The sequence below is a fragment of the Anolis sagrei genome, chromosome 1 (genome assembly GCF_037176765.1).
Source record: "Anolis sagrei isolate rAnoSag1 chromosome 1, rAnoSag1.mat, whole genome shotgun sequence".
NCBI lineage: Eukaryota > Metazoa > Chordata > Lepidosauria > Squamata > Dactyloidae > Anolis > Anolis sagrei.
This window is the reverse complement of record NC_090021.1, coordinates 54,957,102-54,983,664: the sequence shown is the minus strand read 5'-3', so window position 1 is coordinate 54,983,664 and position 26,563 is coordinate 54,957,102. Positions and strand designations below refer to the sequence as shown.

General features: G+C 38.9%; 1 protein-coding gene across 1 annotated transcript; it reads left to right on the top strand.

Moving 5' to 3' along the window:
- Positions 1-335: 335 nt before the first annotated feature.
- Positions 336-21,492, top strand: DESI2 (desumoylating isopeptidase 2). Its single transcript, XM_060753926.2, has 5 exons — positions 336-484; positions 13,323-13,395; positions 14,306-14,399; positions 14,849-14,990; positions 17,996-21,492. Exons 1-5 carry the CDS (start codon positions 446-448, stop codon positions 18,227-18,229), a joined length of 582 nt encoding a protein of 193 aa, XP_060609909.2. The 5' UTR covers positions 336-445; the 3' UTR covers positions 18,230-21,492.
- Positions 21,493-26,563: the final 5,071 nt, after the last annotated feature.

Below are 26,563 nucleotides of genomic sequence, written 5' to 3'. Positions count from 1 at the left end.
GTGAATGCTGCAATTGGCCACCTTGATTAGCACTGAATGGCCTTGCAGCTTCAAAGCCTGGCTGGTTCCTGCTTGGGGGGAAATTATTATTATTATTATTAAAATCCTTTGTTGGGAGGTGTTAGCTGGCAATTCAGGAGAGAATGCTTTTGGACCATAGCATCCTCAGAGGTTGGAGAAAGGAGAAAGCGGGATATTGATACAGAGGTGCCACTGAGGCCGCGCGCGCTGCATGCCGGGGCTTGTAGTAGAAGAGGGTTTCTCTTTGGAACGGTTTTCCCAGGCAGGGAGGGAGGGAGGGAGGGAGGAGCCTGGCGGCGGAGAGGGGGCGTGGCCAGAGCTAAGCCCCGCCTCCTTCCCTCGCAGAGAGGGCGAGCCGGCCCCTCAGCGCCACTGAGGGAGCCCAGGCCAGAAGAGAAGGAGGAGGAGGAGGAGGAGGAGGAGGATGGCGAGCCAACTGGTGGTGCTCAACGTCTACGACATGGTGAGGCACCGAGGGAGGGGGACCCAGGCTGTTTTCTGTGTCCGTTGGGGCCTAAGGCCGGAGCCCACCTCGACCTTCCCGCCTCAGGCCCTTTCCTTTTCCCCCCTCAGCCGCTTAAGCGGAAAGGAAAGGGCCTGAGGCGGGAAGGTCGAGGTGGGCTCCGGCCTTAGGCCCCACCACAGGCGCCATGCAAGTGGGATGCTTGAGAATTGGACTCAGACTCCAGGAGGCCACTGCTTGACTTTAGACAACTCCCATTCAGGCTGGCCAGGAAAAAACCTCGTATAAGTTCACTTTTGTAGACGAGAGAGTGTGCCTTCATGTGGCTTCTGACCCTTTTGGTGCTTCTCAGCCTTCCTAATGCCTTAGTCCAGTTCCTCATGTTGTGGTGACCCCCCAACCATACAATTATTTTCGTTCCTACTTCACAACTGTCATTTGCTACTGTTATGAATCATAATGCAAATATCTGATATGCAGGATGTATTTTCATTCACTGGACCAAACTTGGCACAAATATTCAATATGTGAACACTGTAGTTTGAGGAAAATAGACCATAACATTTTGGGATTTATAGTTCATCTACAATCAAAGACTTGAAGTGACTGGCTTGACTCTGAAGGAGCTGGGGGTGGTGGCGGCCAACAGGGAGCTCTGGCGTGGGCTGGTCCATGAGATCACAAAGACCAACAGAAAACACTGGAAGGGTTTGGTGGGCATTGATCTTGAGTTTTGGAGTTGTAGTTCACCTACATCTATACAGCAGTGTGGACTCAAACAATGATAAATTTGGACCATTGTGAACATTGCTGGAGTTTGGGGAAAATAGATCGTGACATTTGGGAGGTGTAATTGCTGGGATGTATAGTTCACCTACAATCAAAGGGCATTCTGAACTCCACCAAAGATGGAAATGAACCAAACGCAGTACACAGAACTCCCATGATCAACAGAAAACACTGGAAGGGTTTGGTGGGCATTAATCTTGAGTTTTGGAGTTGTAGTTCACCTACATCCATACAGCAGTGTGGACTCAGACAATGATAAATTTGGACCATTGTGAACATTGGTGGAGTTTGGGGAAAATAGATCGTGACATTTGGGAGTTGTAGTTGCTGGGATGTATAGGGTATAGTTTACCTACAATCAAAGAGTATTCCAAACTCCACCAAAGATGGAAATGAACCAAACTCAGCACACAGAACTCCCATGACCAACAGAAAATACTGGAAGGGTTTTGGTGGGCATTGACCTTGAGTTTTGGAGTGGTAGTTCACCCACATCCATACAGCTGTGTGGACTCAAACAATGATAGATTTGGACCAAACTTGGCACCAATGCTCAATATGCCCAAATGGGAACATTGGTGGAATTTGGGGGAAATAGATCTTGACATTTGGGAGTTCTAATTGGTCAATTGGGAGTTCTATAGCAGTGTGGACTCAAACAATGATAAATTTGGACCATTGTGAACATTGGTGGAGTTTGGGGAAAATAGATCGTGACATTTGGGAGGTGTAATTGCTGGGATGTATAGTTCACCTACAATCAAAGGGCATTCTGAACTCAAACAATGATGAAAATGACCCAAACTTGGCACACAGAACTCCCATGACCAACAGAAAACACTGAAAGGGTTTGGTGGGCATTGATCTTGAGTTTTGGAGTTATAGTTCACCTACATCCACAAACCTACAAACTTGGCACCAATACTCAATATGCCCAAATGTGAACATTGGTGAAATTTGGGGGAAATAGATCTTGACATTTGGGAGTTGTAGTTGCTGGGATTTATAGTTCATCATCATCATCATTATTATTTACTTTTCTCCCACGAATGGGACTCAAAGCGGTTTAAAAATATTCTATATCCCCAAATATTCTATATGCCCAAATGTGAACACTGGTGGAGTCTGCGGGAAGTAGACCTTGACATTTGGGAGTTGTAGTTGCTGGGATGTATAGTTCGCCGACAATCAAAGAGTATTCTGAACTCCAACAATGATGAAAATGACCCAAACTTGGCACACAGAACTCCCATGACCAACAGAAAACACTGGAAGGGTTTGGTGGGCATTGATCTTGAGTTTTGGAGTTGTAGTTCACCTACATCCATAGAGCACTGCAGACTCAAACAATGATAGATCTGGTCCAAACTTGGCACCAATTCTCAGTATGCCCAAATGTGAACATTGGTGGAGTTTGGGGGAAATAAAGCTTCACATTTGGGAGTTGTAGTTGCTGGGATTTGTAGTTCCCCTACAATCAAAGAGTATTCTGAACCCCACCAGTGATAGAATTGGACCCAACTTCCCACACAGAATTCCAATGCTGGTGCGGGCCCCCCTCCTGCCTTGCATGCTCTCCCTCACCATGCTGCCATGCAAGGAGCACACATGCTCTCCCCATCCCAGCTTGGAGTCAGAGAAGCAGTCCTCCCCTTGGCCGAGAGCCCAGCCAATCACTGCGGAGGGCTTTTGGTGAGAGGATTTTCTGTTTCCAAAAAGAAAGAGAAGGACATGTGGAGATATCTTCAGCCTTCTCTGCCAAAGGGGCGGCGCCTAAGACAATCAGAAATATGTGTTTTCTAATGGTCTTTGGCAACTCCTCTGAAACCTCCCTCATGACCCCCCCCCCCCAGGGGCCCTATCCCTCAGGTTGAGAAACACTGCCTTAGGGTCACCTGAGTGTCTTGAGGTATTTCACATTTTGAGTCTTCAGCCTAAAGTTTTACCAGCCTTTTATTCTTGACAGCCCTCAAATAATAACAAAGTCTGCATCATCATCATTATTATTATCTCCGATTGCTGGAATATGTGATTTTAATTGTTTATATTGATATGTTTTAATGTTAAATGAGGTCTTGTTTTATGATTTAACTGATAATTGTGTGTAATTGTTAGATTTCTTTATGTGAGGCATTACATTTTGCCATAAATTGTGTTGGGAACCGCTTTTAGCGCCCCACTGGGGTGAGAAAAGCAATATACAAGTGAAGTAAATAAATAATAATGAATAACTATTTCTATCCAAACTCTGCTCAAATACTCAATATGCCCAAATGTGAACACTGGTGTAGTTTGGGGAAAATAGAATCTTGACATTTGGGAGTTATAGTTGCTGGGATTTGTAGTTCACCTACAATCAAAGAGCATTCTGAACCCCACCAACAATAGAATTGGGCCAAACCTCCCACACAGAACCCCCATGACCACCAGAGTGGACCACAGCAACGCGTGGCAGGGGACGGCTAGTGTGTGTGTGTGTCTGTCTGTCTGTCTGTCTGTCTGTCTGTCTCTCTCTCTCTCTATATATATATATATATATAATGTTGTAATGTATTATATATGCTACAACTTATGATATAGTACAATATATTATATAAGACTAATAGTATAATATACTGGTAGTGATATATATATACGTATACACACACACACTAATCCACTGCTGAGCTGCTGAACTTGCTGACCAAAAGGTTGGCGGTTCGAATCCAGAAGCAGGGTGAGATCCCAGCTTCTGCTAACCTAGCAGTTCAAAAACAATCAAATGTGAGTAGATCAATAGGTGCTGCGGGAAGGTAACTGTGCTCCATGCACTCATGTCAGCCACATGACCCAGGAAATGTCTACGGACAACACTGGCTCTTTGATTTAGAAATTGAGATTATCACCACCCCCAGAGACAGGCCCTATATCCCAGGATCTGGTTGCAAGTTTTCTGTTTATCCCAGGTTATCAAGCAGTGTGGATTTATATAATTCAGTTTAAAGCAGAAAACCTGGGACCAGATCTTGAGATATAGGATCTGTCTAGAAGGGCACTAAGACAGTCAGACTAGAAGTAGGGAAAACAAGGTGCCAGATGTTGAATTTATTGGCAGATAGTAGTTGGGTGTTTTATTTAGAATCTGCTTTGTTGTATATTAAGACAATAAAGTATCAGCAAAAATATACACAAAGAAGTGGGCTGAATTCCATTTCTTGGAAATACTTTTATAAGACTATTTATCTTATGGTAATTGAGTAGTTTACAACCATAGAATAAATGTTAAAACCTACTTAAAGTAAACCAAGTTTTTAAAAGGCCTGAAAATCCATTAAATTGGTAGTGACACTACTAAGTGTGGCCTAATCCACTGAAATTGCCTGGAAAAATAAACAGGTTTGCAGTTGCCCAAGAAAATACTATAAAATTCATGAGGTTGCCATAATTGGTCAGTAGCCTACTACCATCATCAGATAAGAGTCTCCCTCTACCCGCCCCAAGGACCTCATATCACATTTACCATCCCCCAAGAAGGCCCAGGTCTTTTTTTTTAACCCTCCCCATTTTGTATTCAGTCTATACCTAAATAACTTTGTGTCTGTTGGGATGTGGGGAAAGCAGGGAGAGTGTAAAAAGAAGGGCTGAAACGCTATGGAGAGAGAGTTGGGGAGTGGGGGGGGGGGGAGAGAAGGGGTCTACATTGTTAATTGCAGCAATAATATGTTTAATGCTTATGTTTGATCTTTTATAGTTTTAACTTTTTTTATCTAATTATATGTTATTGATTTAGATATGTGAGGCATCGAATTTGCCATTTATTATGTTGTAAACCACTTTGAGTTCCCCCAGGGGTGAGATAAGCGGTATAGAAATATAGTTAATTAATAAATAAATAAAATGTATAGGTGACACACACAGAAACACACTGAAACCCCAATCTCAGATTGTTTATTTTAGCTTATATGTAGCCCAATATAAAATCTGATATCTAAATTAGATAAGAGATATAGCTGAGCGCCATCATAATATTTAACTCCGAAGTCACTTGAAGATTTCACCTAGGGTTAAAGAACATAGGTCAGTCTCTGGAGTATCCATTGTTGTAGTTCACTTGCTTTGTAAGGATCTCAAGGCAGGAAAAGGATACTCCTTTTTTGAGCACATGAGGTCTGAGACAAAGGACAGCAAAATTAAAACCCTATTAACACTAGTAAAGTAACAGAACTCCTCTTGTGATCCAGGATTTCTGTCTTTTGAAGCTGCTTCCTTAGGAAGATGATATTAAGTTTCTCAAGATGTCTCTGTATTGCCTACGTTAGGTGCTATCTAGGTAAAACTAGCCAATTATGGCCAAAAAGAAAAAAGTTGAACCTTTTGGTAGAAACCTCATTGAATGGATACATTTGCGTGGTGAAGAAGCCATTGGTGCTTTAAAAGCTTGATTGATGTGTTTTGTACACGTCACTTTGGCAATATAGGTATTGCTCTTTTGTGGAATATGGATGTTGCCATATTTGCTGAATGGCCAACATTCCTATCCCCAAATATATATATGTTTGTGTGTATGTGTGTGTATTTGGATTTGACATACAAGTTGAGTACACTGAACCATCAGAAATCAAAGGTGGCACTATCTCAGCCACTCATGTAAACGGTTTTGGATTTTGGAGTTTGGATTTCTGGATAAGACATGCCCAACTTGTACTGGACTCAGTCTCAAAGGAAAACTCTAAACAAGAGGAAAGTAAGGAAATGGGGCTTAACTTTTTAAGGTTTCGGGCTCCAACAATTGTAAATCATTTTCGAACTAACCCACAGAGAAGATCCAGCAAAGATTTATAGATGATGTCAGTAGTCAGGTGGGGAGGTCAAGGAGAATTGTCATTTTCAGCATCAAATATGGACTGAAATTGATTAAAATGAGATAACAAGGTTGCTTCACCCTGACCCTTGTAGCAGTGTCTGTACTTGTGATCGTTTTGTTAACTTGCTACTTAAGACAAGTTAATGGGCAGCTATAATTTCAGTTTTGTGGTGCAACTCACAAGTAAGAAACAAATACTGATTAGTGACATTGGAGTAATATCGCAGTCTCTGCTTAGGACCAGGTTTAGGTTGTCTGTTTCTTCTCTCTGAAAAAAAGTTGACACTTAATTGTAGAATAATCTGTTGCAATATTTTACTTTATACTCTTGTATTGTGAGGTCAGTACAATATGGTTTTGACCAAGATGAGTAAAGGGGGAGGGCTGCCCCTCTTTCTGCAATTTGCGCAATCGAAAGGTAGTGGGGTAGTTGCACTGCTGCCATGTCATACCACACAGTAGGTTGTTCTCTTTGCTCTCTTCCCTCCCCACCCAATTTTTACAGACTTAATTTTAATTCTTTTTCACTGTTTATATTCAATTTGTACAGATGTAAACATTTCAAGATCAGCAATGAAATTACATCTCTTCCCTCAAATTGTAACAAGTAAAGCAACCCCCTTCTTCTTTTTAGCTGTTGCTAATTCCATCTATATGCATTTTTAAAATGAGGGCAAAATATTTGTTTGTTATATGACTTAAGTTTTACACTTAAGTTGCTTACAGATTGTAGTAAAAGCCATAATTTTGACCTCAAAAGATGATCTTGACTTATACGCAAGAGTGACTTGTACACCAGTGTATAGAGTAATAAATAAGCAAACAACTATTCCTTTTCTTTGGCTCTTCATCCATTCCCAACATTGTAGGGTTGATACCATGATATTTTAAACTGTTGCTGCATTGGGAAATAAGTTAAGCACAGTGCCTCCCACTTGTTACACCTTTCTTCCCGATTCTTTAGTATGGCACTATCTGGTTATCTGTTTGCTGTAGGATGTTTGGAAGATGGGGTGGATGATAAAAGATCCTTCTGGGAGAGGGAGTGCCTTGTAGCCATGTGAGCATTACCTTCTTTGGTGCATGACTCAAATGTTGTGATAAAACATGAACTGTATAGAGCCGTATACTATGGCACTTCTTCATAAGCTGAACATTTGGATAATGGTATAAAGCAGAGCCAGGGAAAGAGCAGTATTTTTAAATTTTGGTTTTATTGAGGGGGAAAAAGAATGAGAAGTAGAAAAGTAAGGGTTTGCTTTTTTTATAACTCCTGATTCATTAAAACCTAATAAGACAAGACTGAGGTGGTAGCACTAAATACACTTGCGTAGGGAATAGACATAGTTTTACATTCTAGAATTCTGTGAGAAGTTAGAAATAAGATTTGATTTTGTTGATGCTGTATTGATGTTTTATTTCCCTTCCCCCCTTTCACATTTGCTTTCATAGTTTCTTTTTCGAAGTCTTGCAACTCAGAATTTTCTTGGTTTATCCAAATCTGGTGTGATTAAAAGATTGAATTGCATTTTCACAAAGCCTTCTGGCAATCATGGACAAATGGAAATAATTGCTTCATACAAATCTACTTTAATGTGCTATTTAGTTACGTTGGAAACAGGGTCAAATAATTGTTCACAAATTGATTTGTACTTACACAACTGTGGTAAATGTTCACATGGTTACCAATCATTTAGCTTTTTCTGTAGAAAGATTCCACCTTTATTGCAGGGTGGAAATCATACAGCTTTCCAGATGTTTCTGGGTTCCACCTCCCAGCATTTTTCATCATCAGCTTTGCTGACTAGAGCTACTGAAAACTGGTGGCCAGCATCTGGTGAACTGCTTTATTCCTATGCCTGAGTTAGCACTTTACTCAGAAGGGCACAAATGTCTGGTGTGTAAATTCATTATTTAAATTAGATTGCAGTGTGGATCAGTCTGGAGTGTTTTGAGAACAAAAGGCCTTTGTATTATGTTCACAACAAAATTAACTGTTGAGAAAGAGTCACTGGTAAATGTCTCTATGAGCTTCATCTACACTGCCTCATAATGCAGTTCAATGCAGTTAAACTGCATTATGAAATTGCATTATATGGCAGTGTAAATGGAGCTCATGTTATCTAAGAATCCTGATCTTTCACACAAAGGCTGTATATCTAGGGAAATGGTGTGTGAAAGTTTCCAAAGTCTGAACCAGGATGGTTAACGTCTGATAGCCCAGAGGCCATTTTTGTCTTATTCTGGACCTTTGACTCACTCTAAAAATAGTTCCCCAAACAGAAGGTTTTACACTCCTGATGTCACAGAAAAAACACAGCTGGCTTTAAAAAGTAATTTCAACACCTCAGTGCCATGCTTTCTGATTAGGAACACGCACCCCTTTTTCTAGAAAGTGACCAGAATATTACTTTAGGCTCAACAACTGATGTGTCCCCTTGTTTTGGCAAGCACATCCTGGATCAGCAGTACCTCCCCAGCAATTTCTTTTAGGATAGAACTGAGGCATACCTACTAGTTGCAATGTGCATGGGTGTGTTGCTTCCTTTCCTTCTGGCATACATAACCTGTTTGTTGACAACTTGTAGCATGACAGGTTTGCAAGGCTTCAGGGATCACCTAATACATATGTGTTTAACATGTCCAAAACATGCACCACCTCTTTTGCTTTCTGTTCTTTAATCATTCACTTTTATCCAGGTTCAAAATATGAATGTATACAGCTAATGAGTCATAGGAATAGAATAGGCTTTTAGGCATACATTGCTTTGAAATACTCAAGTATTCTGATGGCAAAAAGAAGGGATTAAATACAATCTGGCCTCCATATTTGCAAGTCAGACTTCCAGTGGAAATTGACTATAGAGTTATGCTGGAGTTGTTCTGGAGTCATGTGCCCCCTAAGCTCAGTGAACTTGAAAGGCTGCCTAAATTCTGGTTTGATGTGTTTAGACAAATTAAACCCTTCCTTTCCATACAAGTTGACCAGGCTGAAGAGCTGAGAAAGTAGAGTAACATTTAATTAGGAATATACAGTATATTGTAGAACATAGGCCTTATAAAATCTATGAGTACACATTGAATACATTCCTTTCTAATGTTTTGTGGAGATGTGTGCTAAGAACCTGCTCTTTGAAGAACCCCATGGTTGGGTGAACACAGCTGGTGTGGGATATGTTTGGATGAGCAACTCTCTTTTTAATGCTTTAATCTTGCTTTATGCATGGCAGGCCAAGTTGTCATTCTTTCCACAAACAAAAAAGCCTATATACCATTCCTTCAATTTTAAAGGCTGTAGAAATGTAGGTGGGAAGCACGCAGCCCTTAGTTGCTTGCAACTTCTAGAGTTCCTCAACATTGGCTATACTAGCTAAGCCTGCTGGGAACTGCAGTTCAAAAAGGGCCATATGATTTCCACCCAGCTCTAAAATAATTGGACAACTGTCTTTTTCAGCATATACTACACTTGAACATATTTTTGCAATATTTTCTTTCAAATATGTGGGCTTTAGAGAAGTTAAGGAGCTTAAAGCATTTTGTTTCATGATATCACTGTAAGTATAGTTTTGATTCTAAGCAAGGAAGGCCATTATTATTATTTATTATTTATTTATTATTTGCATTTGTTAACCGCCACTCTCAGCCCGGAGGCGACTCGTGGCGGTGTACAGAACATAGAACATAAAGACAACAGTTACAGTAAATCAGGATCATAACACACATCTTACTAACACACAACTAATTAAACTAAAAATCCGCTTCGTCTTGTTTGGGTCATAATCCATCTCGTCGTCATAGTCCATTCCGGTGGTCATTCCAAAAACATAGCACTTAATTAAAGGCCTTTTCGAAGAGCCAGGTTTTCAGGCCCTTACGGAAGGCCATGAGGGAGGGCGCCTGTCTAATTTCAGCAGGGAGGGAGTTCCACAGCCGGGGGGCCACCACCGAGAAGGCCCGCTCTCTAGTCCCCGCCAAGCGTGCCTGTGAGGCAGGCGGGACCGAGAGAAGGGTCTCCCCGGATGATCTCAAGGTCCTCGTGGGCTCGTAGGCCGAGATGCGGTACTCAAGGTATTTTGGTATTAGTAACTCCTCTGCCTGTTGGTGGAGAGGCTAGAGGAATGGGACTACAGTAATCCTTTCTTACTGGAAGAATGCTAAGAACCATCAGTAAATAAGGTTGTATTCATTATCCTGTTATTCTTATAATTTTGCAAGCAACAGAATGTATGACAACAGAATGTTATTTAGCAGTCAGTGGTATTTGTATAGACAAGCATGGAGGCTTATAATTCCTGTTGTGAAGTATTACTCACTCAGCAGACACTCACTACCTTCCATTATAAAATATTACTTTTTGTTTTAGTTTTCATGATAAATACAGTCTAGACAACTTTGAAATTTATATATTTGAAAAATATCCCTTCTGCTTGACTCTTTGCAACTATGAATCTGTATTGAAATACTAAAATGGAGAATACTTGTTTTGAGAGAAAATGAACAGGCAGATGCCAACTGCAGAAGAAATTAAAAAAATCCTTAAAGGCTTTGTTCTGTTACGTACTGAAGAAGAGCTTTCTCATGACTCTGTGATACTACTTATATGAAAGTAATTACTCCTGAAATTATAGTCTCTCCCTTTCCTACAACATTAAAGATGATGCACATGTAAGATTATTTCCTTTTAAATTAAAAACCCTTCCTGCTTGATAGTGTATATGTGTATTTACAAAATGTTTATCCCATTTTTTCTGTATCTAGTAGTGGTAATACTATAGTTACTACTTGTAACAGTATCCAGAAATCCTGTAACTTAACACTGAAAACAAACACACTCAGATTTTTTTTTAAATCACGGCCCATGGAGTGGCACAATTGGGTGTAATGACATTTCACACTGAATCTCAACACAGGTTTTTTTTTTCAACCACGTTCACTATAGATGTTAAACAGCACAAGGGATAGAATAGAGGTTTGTGAACATAAGCCAAGATGTATGATATTGGCTGTAAATGACTCCCATCACAGAAAAAAGTCATTTTGTGCATTACCACCAGCTATTCTACAGTAACCGATAATATAGATGCTCCTAATGGATAGATAGAATTCAATTGGGAGATATTTTATTATAGCTTATCTTCAAGTTGCAAAGTGATAATAGTCAGGATTTTTGACTTATACTTACTTCTACAAACCAGGGGAGATGGTACAGTAATAGGAATCACTTGGCCCAATCAGGGTCACATCTAAAACACATGACTTCCATTTGAACCTGAACTTCGATAGTAAAAATTAGTGTCTAGTTCCCAATTAGTGGGGCAAGGAAGTTTCTACTATCTTCAAGAAAGGTGAGGTGAATTCGGTTTGACTGACTTTTCTATCAGAAATATCTGACTGTGAACTTTAGCTACTTCTGCAACAAACATAAGACTTTTTCAAAGCAGGGGCAACATATTTATTGTGTTACATGAGGGCTTCTTAAAGCAGCAAATGTTGTCTCAGTGAAAATGAAAATGACACTATGTAAGAAAATTAGAAAAAAATCTGTTTCTGGTTTGAAAGTGTTATTTCCTGTTTAATTGTGTGGTACTTACTTTGAAAGGAGTTGTTATACTCTAGAAACTTCGTTTTGTGGCTGCCACAAACTACTGGTATGTTGAATTGATTGAGACTCTATGACAGGCAGTCTCAAACTGCTGCCCTCCAGCTGTTCGAGCTTTTAACTCCCAGAATTCCTGACAATTGAAAAAGTTTGTTAGGGCTTCTGGGAGTTGGAGGCCCAAACAGCTGGAGGGCTGCAGTTCGAGGATGCCTGCTCTATGAGATATTCATTGAAAAACTATGGCAAAATGTGCTGTGGTATGTTCTGCAAAAACAACATTTTTGCAATTTAATGAATGTCTTTCATATTTTTAGGATAAAACCAATTTGGAAATGACATGTATAACCCAGGAACAAAATTCATGTTATATGGTGTAATAAATGAAATAACATGCTGGGTAAAGTTAAAATGTGAGCATTCTGTGTAGAATGGGTGTTGGAATGCAGTGCCCAGCATCCTTAGCCAGTAAAGCCAGTGATACAGAATGCTGAGAGTTGCGTTCCCAACAACATTTGAAGGGAGACATAGTTCTCAAGCCTGCTTTAGAGTGTAATTGAACATAATCAGCTTACAGGCCAGGCAGTAATGTGATAACCATTCCCAGTATCTAATCCTTTCAAGGTTTGCTCTGTCTGGATTTGGTGTTTCCATGGACTCACCAGGCTAATCTTGATTGCTTTGTAACAGATTTTGTTTACTCTCCCATCCCCACCCCTATCTTCTTGCCTCTTCTGTGAGGTTTGTGGATTCATATGTGAAATATGCATTGCATGCAGAGATTATTGGACGAGAACTGAATCTGCTACCAATCGTGCTTGTCATATGAGAGGGAAATCATTCCTGTTTTGCCCAATAATTCACATTTTAAAAGTTTGTTATGTTCCCCACAGTTGCATTAACTTTTCAATGACACATGATCTGGACATTTCTTTGTTCTTGCTCACCAGTGTTCATACAGGCACTTAAAGAGTGTAATAGTTTACAGTAAAAATTTGCTCCTTCTCTGCTCAGTAGCTAAATACAATTGGAAACGGTTTGAGCCGATCTCGTACAATATTATTTTGTGCAAATAAAAGCATGGTTTCCTGAACAATATAAATATGTTATTTTTATAGGTATTGCTAGCACAGAGACTTGTGTTAATATTTATGAAATTGATATGAATTGGTTCTCAGTGGGTAAATTTGTTACTAGGGCAGTAACTGTACAAACCAGATCTAACCTTCAAAAACAAAAAGATGTGACATTGATACAGATATGGGCTCATTTTAATAGCTATATTTTTTCAGCTGTTTACTGATTGTTCAGATTGATCATTCTTTAAATACTTTAAGTGCAAATCAGATTTATAAGTTTTTCCGACTGTGTAAAGAAAATTGCACCACTGATTGAGCAAAGCATGCTTGATTTCAAACACACATAGGCTTGGGTTCAGCTCTTAGAAAGATGGGTGGGCTTAAATTCACCCTTCCCACCATAGTATCCTGCGCTGTCTCAAAAGGTATCCAGTAGTAAATGTGAAGCATCTGTGGCAGGCTGCCAGAAGATGGTCTTGATTAATTAGCCTCATAATTAATTACCTATGTTTTCTGTTTTTTTCTTTTCAGTACTGGATGAATGAATACACATCTTCTCTTGGGATTGGAGTTTTTCATTCAGGAATAGAGATATATGGCAGAGGTGTGTAACACAATTTAACTTTATATGATAGTTGGAGCAGCCCCGCTTCAGGAACTGAGGGACAAGTGTTTGCTGCTGCACACTTCCTGAAGCTGGGGCTGTCTCTCTCAGGCTCTCCATGTCAAGAGTGACCCACGATTTTCCTAGCTTCAGGAACTGGGAGCTTACTCCATGTCAAGAGAGCCTGAAAAAAGTACCATCCCATCCACACTCTGCTGTTGCTTCTTTCAGCATCTCCCAGCATGGACTCAGATTCTGGGAGCTTACTCCATGCTGGGAGGGCCCGGGTGGGGTGGCTGTCTCCATGGCCACGCAACTCCCAAAGCTAGGGCTTCTGTAAGAATATCCCATTTCCTTGCAATCTGAATCCTGTTTCTCCCCCTCCCCTCCCCTCCTGTCAAGAACTTTTTCCTCTTGTTTCTCTTTGCCACTATGCAATAGTCCCCCCACTGCCAGCTTTGCCGTATCCTTCCATCTTTCCCTTCTCTGAATCTGAGGTTAGCAGCAGCGATTAGGAGAGTACTAATCTCCCACTTCTTCGGGGGGGGGGGGGGGGGGGGGAGCTTATTGCTTCCATCTTCTCTCCTGCCCACCAAGTTACCTCACAATTAATTGCCTATCATCCTACCACAGCTTTCATCTTGAATTTAGGGGCAGAGGGGTAAATAAGTGAGTAGGGAAAGAGGCAGATTGGTGGGAAAGGACATTATTTTCAGTCTGATCACTAGTGGGGTGGTTAGTGAGAGAGTGTGGGAAAGAGGAATACTAAGGAGATATAAATTTACAACATGTTGAGAATTATGACTAAAAAGTAATCTTTTAAGCATGCCTGTTAAAATTATGAAGATAGGAAAATTGACTTCCAAGTAATCTTAAACATTGCACATAACACCACTTTTTTGTCTTTCAGAATTTGCTTATGGTGGCCACCCATACCCCTTTTCAGGAATATTTGAAATTTCTCCAGGAAATGCATCCGAATTGGGAGAAACGTTTAAATTTAAGTAAGCAGTTTTTGGTTATTAAATTCTGAATCCAAATGATACAAATTTCAGTGACATCTGTTGACCATGACCTGTTCCTGTTAATTTTAAATAATATGTTTTGATCCACCAATCTTTTTTTTAATGAAATTAGCCACTCTAATCTCTATATGCAATGATTAAATGTTGTTTGATTGGCTAGAATGGAATCCTGTTCTTTCTCAGATCAAGGCATTGTTTACTGCAGACGCATTGCTGCAAACTGACACCAAAAGCATTTCTCCTCCCAGTGCCAATGTTGCTAAAAGACTTCCAGTTGGAAAGATGAGGAGGATTTAAAATTAGATAGGCTTCTTTTATCAATGATTTTATTAATTGAGATATGTCTGCATTTTAATAACTCTGAGTGGCTTGTGAAGTAAGAGCAAAGGCAAAGTAAGAACAGATTCATTTTTTCTGCTTTATTTCAGAGAAGCCGTTGTTCTTGGAAGTACAGACTTCATGGAGGAGGATATAGAAAAAATTATAGAAGAACTTGGAAAAGAATTTAAAGGAAATGCCTATCACTTAATGCACAAAAACTGTAATCACTTTTCTTCAGCTTTATCAGAGGCAAGTATGATTTGTATGGCGTGAAATTATATTGGCCATTACTATATATATATATATATATATATATATATATATATATATATTTCTGGACCTGTATAAACGGGTATTGTTACAGCTATAGTCTCATATTTAATTTGGTAATGGAAACAAATTTCATATGAGCAACAAGAGAGGAAATCCTTGAGCATTTAACCTAGTCAGGTCATGAGTTACTATAGGAGCTGAGTCAATTGGCCTTTTTTAAGTGTAGTCAAAGACCAGTCCAGTAATTATAATTCATATAATTTGAAAATAATATACAAAACTATGTTTTGTAAAGCAGTGCCTTTCATGCTCCTTGATTCGTGTTTGGGCGCTGCGTTTGGTGGTCCCTACGTAGACTTGTCCACAGCTGCATGGTATACGGTAGACTCCTGCAGAAGTCTACTGTATACCATGCAGCTGTGGACAAGTTTTAAATTCAGGAGAGAGTGAAATAATAGCCCACATAAGAAGCAGAATCTACTGTATCCACTATCTGTGATCTTCAGATTCATGGCCCCAGCCATCCTTCCTTCTGAGTTACTTAATGAGAAACTCCTACCAGGATCCCAAAAGAAAGTGCCGGGTAAACAAATTTATCTCAGAAGGGGAGGTTGGAGGAAAGCTGCTCCCAGGAAGATCTATCAAGGTGGACCATATCCCTGCAGTGACATTCAACGCTCTTCCTCTGTAAAGTGGTTGTGCTCACCAAGATGGTGCTCCCACTCTTCTGTTCAGGAACCCTTACCACTGAGCCATTCCAATACCAGCTAGGAGTATGAGAGTCAGTCATATTCTCGACCACAGACTAGGAGAAGATACTTAATATAATTTGTAACAGTCATCAAGATGAGTACTTCCAGTCAGTACTTTTCTCCTGAGATGAACTACAGCTTTACGGACTTCATCAAGACTAGAGCATACACAGAGAGACTAGATCTCCTTGTTTGATGGCTGGTACTATTACTCACCACTCCCAGAGCAGGGGTCCTCTTTCTCTCATTGGTGATGGGATCACTCCAGAAGCTGGCTATATAAGCATTGACGCTGCTTTAGATTACCTTGGTGGCTTCCCCTAGATCACATCTCAACTCACCTAGCCTAATCTTTGGATTTTTAAAATCTTAGTGGATCAATTAAGGGCCAACCTAGGGTAACATTTACAATTTCCATTTCATGCATCTGACATCAACGATACATATTGCCTGACATTGATTCTTTCCACCATAGCAATCCAATAGATCATCGTACCAACTACATAGTGTCCATGCCTGCTCATTACCTACTTGAACATCAAAGCCTTCTTGTCAGCAGATGTCTCTGGTTACAAGGCTGACACGTCTTTCACCAACCTAGTACAAATCTGCTCTTCCTACTCAGATGTCTTGCTTGAAGACCAAACATTATCTTCATTGATAGAGAATTATTGAGTACACTCTGATTTTCTGACTAGATGACCAAGTATCCTTATATTACCTGTAAGCAAGACCTTCCTCCTGGTAATGCCTGGTCTTCTCAGTGACAAAGATTCTGGCCTGTGTTTTGCCCTTCCCATTTGATTATGAGTGTAGTGAATTCTTTTTGGGAGAAACCACCCTCCCTTCAGGTGATGTCTTGATGACTGGTAAACTTATAGAATGTTTCTTATAGAATAGTGCCTGCAACTTTCTGCTTTGACACCCTGGGGTCAATTCAACAATTGCAGCCTCCTCATCAAGAAAAATAAGTTAATTGGCTTGACTTGAAAAGGCAGGAAACTGGATGACCTGAGGTTAAAAGCTTACGTCTTGGCAGCCATTTTCGTGAAGAAACAATCTATCGAACATACCTCGGCTTTTATCAGATATGGGACAAAGCTTCCACTCCACTGTCTCAAGACAAGAAAGAAGTAATCATATATATACACACACACACACATATATATACACATATGCATGCATGCATGCAGAGATGGGTAACATGACTTGAGACTAAATTACTTCAGCCAAACATGCTGAAAAATATGCTTCTAGGGATCTGATGCATGGTATAGAAATCAAGAGGACATTATGATTTTAGTCTTAGTCTTCAAAGCAAAGAATGTTGCTGTAAGGATTCTGACAGAAAGCATTATTGCAGAATGACAAGCGTCCATGGACAATTTGTGAATACTTGGAATTATAAAGGATGGCTCCAGGATATAATTCCATGTTATGCACTCATATAATCTCTGGATCATGTTTCAGTGGAGTATCTTAGTTGAGCTCATCAGGGCTGCAACTTGGACACAGTCCTCCACATTCATTCAGCCTTTCAGACTGAGTTGCTAGAGCACGGAGAGATGCAGTATTAAAGAGAACTTAGTAATTGATATCCATATTTTGAGTAATGAGTTGCTTAGTAATTGATAACCATATTTTGATGTGTAGAGACCACAAAGAAGAAAGACAGTTTTCTTCTTTGGTCCTTTGCATTCACACAACCCATCCTTTCTCCCGTTGTTGGTACATCTAGTGATCTTTTTGCTTTCTACCATTGTATAGGTCAAGTAGGACTGAGGGAAGAGATGCTAGAATATGCATGTTAGACAGGCGGGGCAAAGCTGACATTGAGGTTTTGCAAGTGCAAACCCATACATGTGAATACATAGATAACCACTCAAAGAACATTATACATGTAAGCAACCTGTGTTTTACACTAGTTGGCTTGAATCTCAAAAGCAACATGAGTAACTTACTATATGATGGGTATTCTTATGTTTTTTGTCATTATATATCACTTATCTAGTTTTAGTTGGGAATAAAAAAAGTAGAGTTTGGGTTATGTATTTTGGGTTATTTCCACAATTACATTTTAACTATTGAGTGAAAACTAACTGTTTCAAAATTAATTCAAGTAGTGTTGACCTGCCTCTCTGCAGACATGAGCAAAGGCTGTTCTACACTGGATTATTGAGTACTTCTACATGAAATTAAAAGTTGAATGTTCTATGAATTTTCATTTAGATTCTCTGTGGAAAAGAGATTCCTCGTTGGGTGAATCGCCTTGCCTATTTCAGTTCCTGTATCCCCTTTCTCCAAAGTTGCCTTCCAAAAGAGTGGCTTACACCTGCAGCCCTTCAGTCAAGTGTAAGCCAAGAGCTTCAAGAAGAACTGGAAGAAGCAGAAGATGCTGCAGCATCAGCTTCCCTGCCAAATTCAGCATCAGGGGCACGGACTGGACATCATGCTAAAATATAGGTTTGGGCCAAAGTACTGTTACATTAGAGTCTTCTAAAATCTTGTCAGTAACTGACTTCATTGCTGAACTTCAGAGTGTGGACATTTGGATATGTCTATGGTATGCAAGTGGTTCTCCAGATCAAAACCATGTTTTTTTGCTCAGGATTTTATATGTAGTGAAAAAGGTTTCTGGGAGAAATGAGAAGTACATAAGATGGAGTTGCGGTCTTCATTTTCATCTAATCAACAAACTTGGACCAACTGAGCAGAAGAGAAGCTGTTTACAGTATTGTGTGCTGCTGTTTACAAGTCCCACAGGGATATCTGCCATTGAAATACAAAGTATTAACCAGTTCAGTCAGGCCTTCATCATATCATTGGAAGTGAACCTGTGGTCTACTTTCACTGATTTTTGTCTTGGAACTCATTTGGTTAAAATATTTCACTTCCAACTACTGCTAATAGTAGAACACAGAATTGAATACTGTATGTAAACAGGGTACATCCTGAATCCTGCTTTATAATCCTAACTAGAGTAGACCCACTGGATCAACTTCACTAGTGAATCAACATGTAGATAAATCTCAGTCTAATCTAAGTAGGACTTAACAATAGGATTCAGGCCATAACGATCAATACAAAGAAATCTATCCTAGGAAACAGATTGCATCTGCTTACGAAGAGCAAATTACAATTTTATTACAAACTCAAACATATTGTTGGCTTCAATCACAATCTTTTCCTCTTCTTTTTTGGTCTGACTTGAAGATACGAAAGATCACTTGGAACATCAATAGGTTTTTTTTCAAACTATGACCAGGTAACAGTGCCTATCTCATGTTGTTTAAAATGTAGAACTGTAGGATGAAAGAAGATGGAACACACAATCAGTTTCCTGCAGCATTGGACATCAGCCCACTAATAATAATCTCTTAGCTAACGTCAGTTTGGCCAATTCTGCACCCGGTTCAATCAACAGTTAATTGCTGGTCAGAGGTAACATTTCTTGAGTGAAAGGATCCTTTTCAACTTAGTTTGTCTCTAGCAGAGCGGTTGATAGCTATGGTTGCCTTGAGATTTGTTTGTGTGCTGCCACCATTTATTTAATTATGTTAGTTTACAACAGCAATATAGACTGTATGAATGATAAAAGATCTATAGGATTTAGCAAGAAACAACATGAATTCCTTATATTTACTGCCTTCCCTATCTCTTATCGAGAGAGAGTACAGTAGTTATGGCAAACTGGAATTTGGCTCAGATTTTAATTACATATGCTGCCTTAAAGATCTTCCAATTCAATGGAAAGAAGCCAACTGGAAATGATGTACAAAATGACATTTTACAGAAATCTACATAACTGAATATATAAATAACACTTGCATTTGTTATTTATATTGCTGGATTTGCTCAATGAACTGTGCCAATTTGAATATTTATATACCCAATCAGCCAAATTGGACAGTATTTTTTGACAAATCAGAAGACATTATGTTTCATCAATTGGCAGTAAGATTTGGCATGCTGTTCTATAAACAATTTCTCCAAAGGTGGCAAAAATGCTGTTGTTTTTCAGTAATAATGGCGGTGGTCATTTTTCTAACCACGTCACTTCCTATTTAAATTTATTTTATGCTCTTCTTTGTGGGAGACATTTTTGTTTCAAAATATACTCAGGTATGTAACATTCTGTTAAAAGTCAAATAATAATTCTAAAAAATGTGAAGTACTGAGATTATTTCATATTTAAATCTTCTTTAAGACTTTAATCTTCTTGAGAACCATGCTTAATTAACAGTGCCAGAACCATTTTTATTTGATCATTAGCATAACCTTTATTGTTACTTCCAAAAGATATCCAGTTTCTTTTGGAAATAACTGGGTATCTTTCAGCCTTACCTTGCTTGTTCTTCAACTGACCATTACTATTCTGAGAGTTGTATCCTACTCTATTTCTAAATCATACAAACGAGGTGTCTGAGTGGAACATATGTAGGTCAATAGAAGTGGTTTCTCAACACTACAATGAAACCATAAATAGTTTTCAGCTTGGGTCTGAAGCTATTAGTGAATATTGGTTCTGATCCTGATCCTGTGTGTGCTACTGTACACATGATGTTCTTACCTGTAAAAAAAAATCCGTTAATTTCAGTGGAAAGGGCAGCTTCGCACATGTTTTTCTTGGCACATAGGAAATTATCTCTTTTGAAGTGAATGCGTAGCCTTTGTGGGTACTCTATGAAGATGCTGCATCCTCACAAGATTCTTGAATTGTGTTGGGAGTTGGGGATTCTATAGCTTGTCCTACGTTGTTTGGACAAACTTTAGGAACTTGATTTTCATCTAATTTTTACAAAACAATTGGCTTTCAGTTAATATTCACAGCACTCCACAACACATCCATCCTTTTGTAATCATGCACAGCATGTAATGCAACACCATTTATAGCACGGTAAGTAAAATAATTGAAGTAATTAATTGTTCCAGTTTGTTCAAAAAATCCTGTTACTTCATTTTTAATCGATTTTTATAGTTTGTGTCACCGAACAAACTTACCGTCTGGACCCTGAAGTCAATATTTAGCATCATTAAGTAGTGCGATGGTATTTTTGTATCTTACCATATACACTACAGTCACTATCCACTCGGTTCCTTAAAACAAACAACCCTGCCAAAGTCTGCTCTCATAGCAATAGTTCAAGTTACTTTTCACCAGCATTAGTACTCAGTAAAGAAGTACCTTGCCTGCCAGTGGCCATAGTGTGCATTAAAAAACTTGAACAATGTTCTATGCTAAAATAGTCAATACCTGGAATTTTAGCAACAAGCAGGTAGAAGAAGTGCATTCAGGGTTCTCCGATCTCCCAATTTCTAATATTTAATTATTTTTCTTTTAAGGTAGATTACTATAGTCATTTTGTATGTTATCTTATTAAAGCCATTTTATCAAGATGTCACTCTTATTCAGGAAGCCAAAAATTGCTATAAATTGTCAGTGTACATCAGTAGACTGGGTAATGGTTCAGTATTAAGAATGCAGTGGGTTTCCTCTTAGAAACATGCAATACAATTCTGATCACAACGGATAAGAGAATTTTCACTTTAAGGTGGTTACAGATACTGAATTTTCACTGACACTTTTTTGTAAACTAAAGATAAGTTTACTGTAAAGCATAGTATTTGTATAGCCAGAGAACTTTGACTTTTGTTACTTTGACATGTCAAACCTATTACAAACTTGAATCCATCCATTTATTAAAGATAATTTTGTAAAAAAAAAATGGCATGTGTTGTTCTTGTCAACTTGAATATTAACTTTCAATCCAGTTTTTTTTTATTAAATCCATTCTATTACTTGAATCAAAATACAGACAGTGCTTGAACCGGAAAAACCTCACTGCACAGGAGGCTTGTGGCTGGAAGAGGTTGCCTTCCCTCTGTTATATGGGACCAGTTCATGGAGTCAAGAGGGACGTGATATCTAACCCCTGGCCACAGCACAAGAAAGCTAGAGGAGATGAGAAAGAGCAAATTCAAGGATTGGAAAGCTCAAGTCTGAATCTGGAGATCTAAATGCAGAGAAAGAATAAGAGAGAGGCTAAAAATAATGGTTGAAGAAAAAAGATCCAAGATCAAATACAGAAACAGTACTGGAAAGAATAGAAGGTGTACCAGAAGGACCCAACAGTCATGCAATCTAGATTCATAAGCAAGCTACGAGTTCAAAGCACAGGGTAGTGTAATTTGCACTATTAGGCAAAACCCTTCTAACAGATAGGGTTTCAGGTGTTCCTTCACGTGTTCCTTGATATACAGCACTAATTTCCTTCCCTTAGGCTAACATTTTTTTTACCCCAAATATCTGGAAGACTCCACTAAGTGCTGAAGAAGATTCCTAATATTATTTCTATATATGGAAATATAATTTGTGACCATAACTCATATATCATTTTTGGAAACACAATTTAAATTGATAGGCAGAAAAACTTGCAAAAACCTTTCAGGGATGAAAGGTGTTTCCCATAATTGCAGAGGTCACAGTAAATAGCATTCTGAGTTCCTGTCTGTAGGCAATGATATGACCTTGATACAAGGGGTTGCTGATAAATCTTTGGCTTTACATAGAAAGAAATGAGATAGGAAGATGAAACTTTACATTTATTCCACATACTCTCCACTGATATCAACACACTTCTTACATTAGTATTCCAAGCTCAGTAAGCCTTGCAAAAAGAAGGATTTCAGTTGTGCCTCAAACCAGTCATCCGTAGCAGCCATGGCATCAGACATGGTGTAAAATTTAGTACCCTTGAGGTGTTTCTTCAGGTTTGGAAACAGATGATAGTCGGAGGGAGCTAGGTCCAGTTAATCAGGTGGGTGTTCAACCAGGTGGCAGCCTAGCTCCACCAGTCTTGCCATAGTTGCTTGTGCAGTGTGAGCGGAGGCATTGTCTTACAGGAACAGGATTCCTTTGGACAGCTTGCCGTGCCTTTTGGCCTTCAGAATTACCTTCAATTGGTCCAAAAGTTCAGTGTAATACCTTGCATTGATGGTGGAACCATTTTGAAGGTAGTCCACTAGTAGCATGCCCTCCTTATCCCAGAACACAGAACATCACCTTAGTGGCTGATTTTTGGCACCCTGAACTTCTTTGGACGAGGAGAACCACTGTGCCTCCACTCCTTTGACTGCTCCTTGGTTTCAGGGACATACAAATAAATCCAGGTCTCATCAATAGAGACCAATTGATCCAGGAAGTTCTTATCAGCCCGGAAACACTGCAAATGGACTAGGAAGTTTTCACTCGTATGCTTTTCTGATCTGTTGTCAAACATTTGGGGACCTGCTTTTCAGATAGCTTCTTCATGTTCAAATGTTCATGGATAATGACAAACACGTTCACGAGAAATCACCATGATGTCTGCTACTCCTTTAGCTGAAATTTGCCGATTCTCCAGTATGAGGTGGTGCACAGCATCGACGATCTCTGGAACAGCAACCACTCTTGGCCGTCCAGGACGTTCCTCATCATTGCTGCTGAAGTAGCCCGTTTTAAATTTGGCAACCCAGTTCTTAACTGTAGAATATGAAGGGCATTGATCCCCCAATGTCTGTGACATATCACCATGAATATCCTTTGCAGACTTTCCTTGCAGAAACAAAAATTTTATCACTCCTCTGCTCTCATTTGCTGTGAACATTAAGTAGTAATTCTATTGTTTGGATAATATGTTAATTGTTAATTGTTGTTACGTTATTGCATTGAATTATTGCTGTTTTTACTGGTTGTGAACCGCTGTGAGTCGCCCTCGGGCTGAGAATAGCAGTATATAAGTAAAGTAAAGTAAAGAAGTAAATAAATAAACATCACCTTACACTCCGACATTTTGTTTTCCCGCATGCCTAGATCACTGTTGCCACAAGCTACAAACACAAAATTTTGAAAACATATATTAGACACATAAAGCTTTAATGTGATGTAACATTCGTTACCATAGAAACAAAAAAGAACACAAAGCCAAAGACTTATCAGCAGCCCCTCGTATATAGTTCTTATTTTCTTGACTGCTGATTTAGGCTATGAAGTTTGTTTTCTTTAAAAATTATCTCAGGTTATGGAGATAGCTAAATATACCCCATTGGGTTCCAAAATAAGTGTTTTTAAAATAGGTTCTGATTCTATAAAGTCAGACATAAAGTTATTGTTGCTCTTGCAGTATTTCTAGACCACTGGAGATGCTCAACAGTGGAACTCATTGCTTCAGAGTGTGGTGGAGGAACCTTCTTTGGAGGCTTTTGAACAGGTTTAATTACCATCTGTCTGGGGTGCTTTGATTGTGCCTTTTCTGCATGGCAGGGGGTTGGGCTGGATAGCCCATGTCGTCTCTTCCAACTCTATGATACTAAGTAATTTATGGCAGCTGTAAAAAAAAATCTATAATGCGGATTTTTTGGCAGGGTTTGTTCAGAGGTGGGGTTTACTTTTGCTTCCCTATGAGGTTGGGAGTGTATGACTGGATGTCTTTTTAAACTAACAGATTTCCATGGATTTGAACCTTGGTCTCCAGAGTCGTACTCCAGTGTTCAAACCACTACACCACACTGGATCTAAAATGATTACTTCACTTTAGTCACTTAGACAATGTGTTCTTCAGCTTTCGTGCTGATCACATCTTTTCTAATTGTCTCTATTCGTATCTTAAGAATACAGAAACACTATTTGTTTTGATTTTACTTAATTTAATACATGCTGCAATTCTCTGATCAACTACGTAACTATATAACTCTTAGTTATGTAGCTAAGTAACATATCCTAACTCGACCCAAACACTCTGGATTTACTACACAGCTGCTGCTTTGTGTGACAAGTCTGTTCTGTTGATCAGGTCACAGCTAACTTGACATTTTCAATAACCTCCCCCCCCCCCCCCAGCAATCTCTTGTGCAACAGTCAAAACCAGGATTCCTTTCATAATTTCCCCTCACATCAGAAATTGCTTGCAGAAGGGCAGAGATATATCAGCTGCACCCTGATCAGCAGGAGTGCAGATCCCTGTTGATTGCAGTGACTGCTACACAATATGTCTAGTTTGGAAATTTTCATGATCCCTGTATGTTCCCTATATTATGGAATATGTAGAAATTGTAAATATGAATCAGTAACAAATAACTCTACACTATGCATCCATAACTGCAACTGTAAATTCCAGTCATAACGTGTATTCTACTTTTCTCTTGTATGGGACCAAGGGATCTAACCACATTAATTAAAACACTGTATTTAAAAAAAAAATTTTTTTGAACACACCATTAAACATCTCTCCACGTATCTATTTAGTCATCAAATGCTTGTATAAATAAATAGGTACAATAGAAGAAGAACAGGACAACCTAATGTCTGATGGCACAGAGCTCTACAGCCTGGGAGCAGCCACCAAGACGGCTTTATCCTGCTTCTTCCCACTGATGTGCCTCTGAAGTTGGAAGAACCAAGAAAAAATTCTCCCCCAAAGTTTTTAAAACTCTGCCAGGCTCATATCAATCTGTTTTCAATTTCTGCAAAAGAAAATAAATGTAAAGAATCTCCCTTTGATCACCTGCAAACTACAGATAACATATCTCCTTTTTATTTTGCTTTTAATTATAATAAAAAAAGTAAGCAAACACATTATATACATTAAAAATACCCTGCTAATCTATTTTCTAACTAGCACAAAAGATTACACTTGACAACACAAAAAATAAAACACAAGAACACACAGACATACACACTTAACATTTATACTAGAACACGACTAATGAACATAAATACTAGTTTATAGGCTTTTCACTTTCTACCTGCTGGTTTTTTAGTTCTAACTAGTCATCTCCCTTTAAGAAAAATTATATAGTCATTCTTCTACATTTGATAACATACAAGCTCATAAATGCCCCAAGTAAGGACACCCCACCCACGCCCAAAAAGTGTTGGAACCTATTATTCAGTAAATTCCAAATCCCTCTTAAAATAGATTTTAATGAGCATAAAGAAAAATAAATTGTGCCGCAAATGTTATCCGTTTCTAGGTATATCTGACCTGCTAATTCCAAAAAAAGCACCAGGTTTCCTCTATCAGCTCTACCTTTTGAGATACCAAACATATGCCATCTACCAGTTGACATCTGCTCGCCCATATAACACAATTATAACCATATCTAAGAAACGAGCTGATGAAGTCTATCCAGTAAAGTTTCTGAAGCAGCTCTCCAAATATCCCAAGGAACAGGCCTAAAAACCAAGACACCAAGAATTTTTTTTTTTTTTTTGGTTGGGTTGCGTTATTCAAAATGAAAATTTTAAAATGAAACTTCTTCCATGAGTTCAAGTCTTTCCTCTTGATTCCATTACACATGTAGTATTCAATAGCCCAGCTGTGCTGGGAAAACCTGCAATCCTGTTTGCTATTTCTGCCTTCTTTCTCTTCCCTTTCTAATATTTTAACTCTTTCCAGCGGTCTTAGTAACTTAATCCTATGTCTTCCTTGTCCTTCACATGGATCATGCTTCTTACTTCTTTCTGTAACAATTTCATCCATTTGTCTTTCTCCCTATGTACAGAATCCTAATGTTCTTTTTGCTATAATTCCGATACTCTATTAATAAAATTTTAAAAAATGCTCCTTCCACACATATTTATTTAATTAGCAAATACAGGGAAAGTGACTGGAGATTAGAGATAATAATGATACAAGTACCTACAAAACAGTTTTAGAGAAAAGTCAGAAACAACTGTTTGATACATAATTGTCTGAAATTATTTTTAGTTACAGTAAAATTGTGGACAGTAATCAAGTACATTTTATTATTATTTTT

Coding starts and splice junctions, on each gene's coding strand:
- DESI2 (XM_060753926.2), top strand. CDS start 446: ATGGCGAGCCAACTGGTGGTGCTCAACGTCTACGACATG. Junction 485..13,322: donor TGCTCAACGTCTACGACATG/GTGAGGCACCGA, acceptor TTTTCTTTTCAG/TACTGGATGAATGAATACAC. Junction 14,991..17,995: donor TTTCTTCAGCTTTATCAGAG/GCAAGTATGATT, acceptor ATTTTCATTTAG/ATTCTCTGTGGAAAAGAGAT.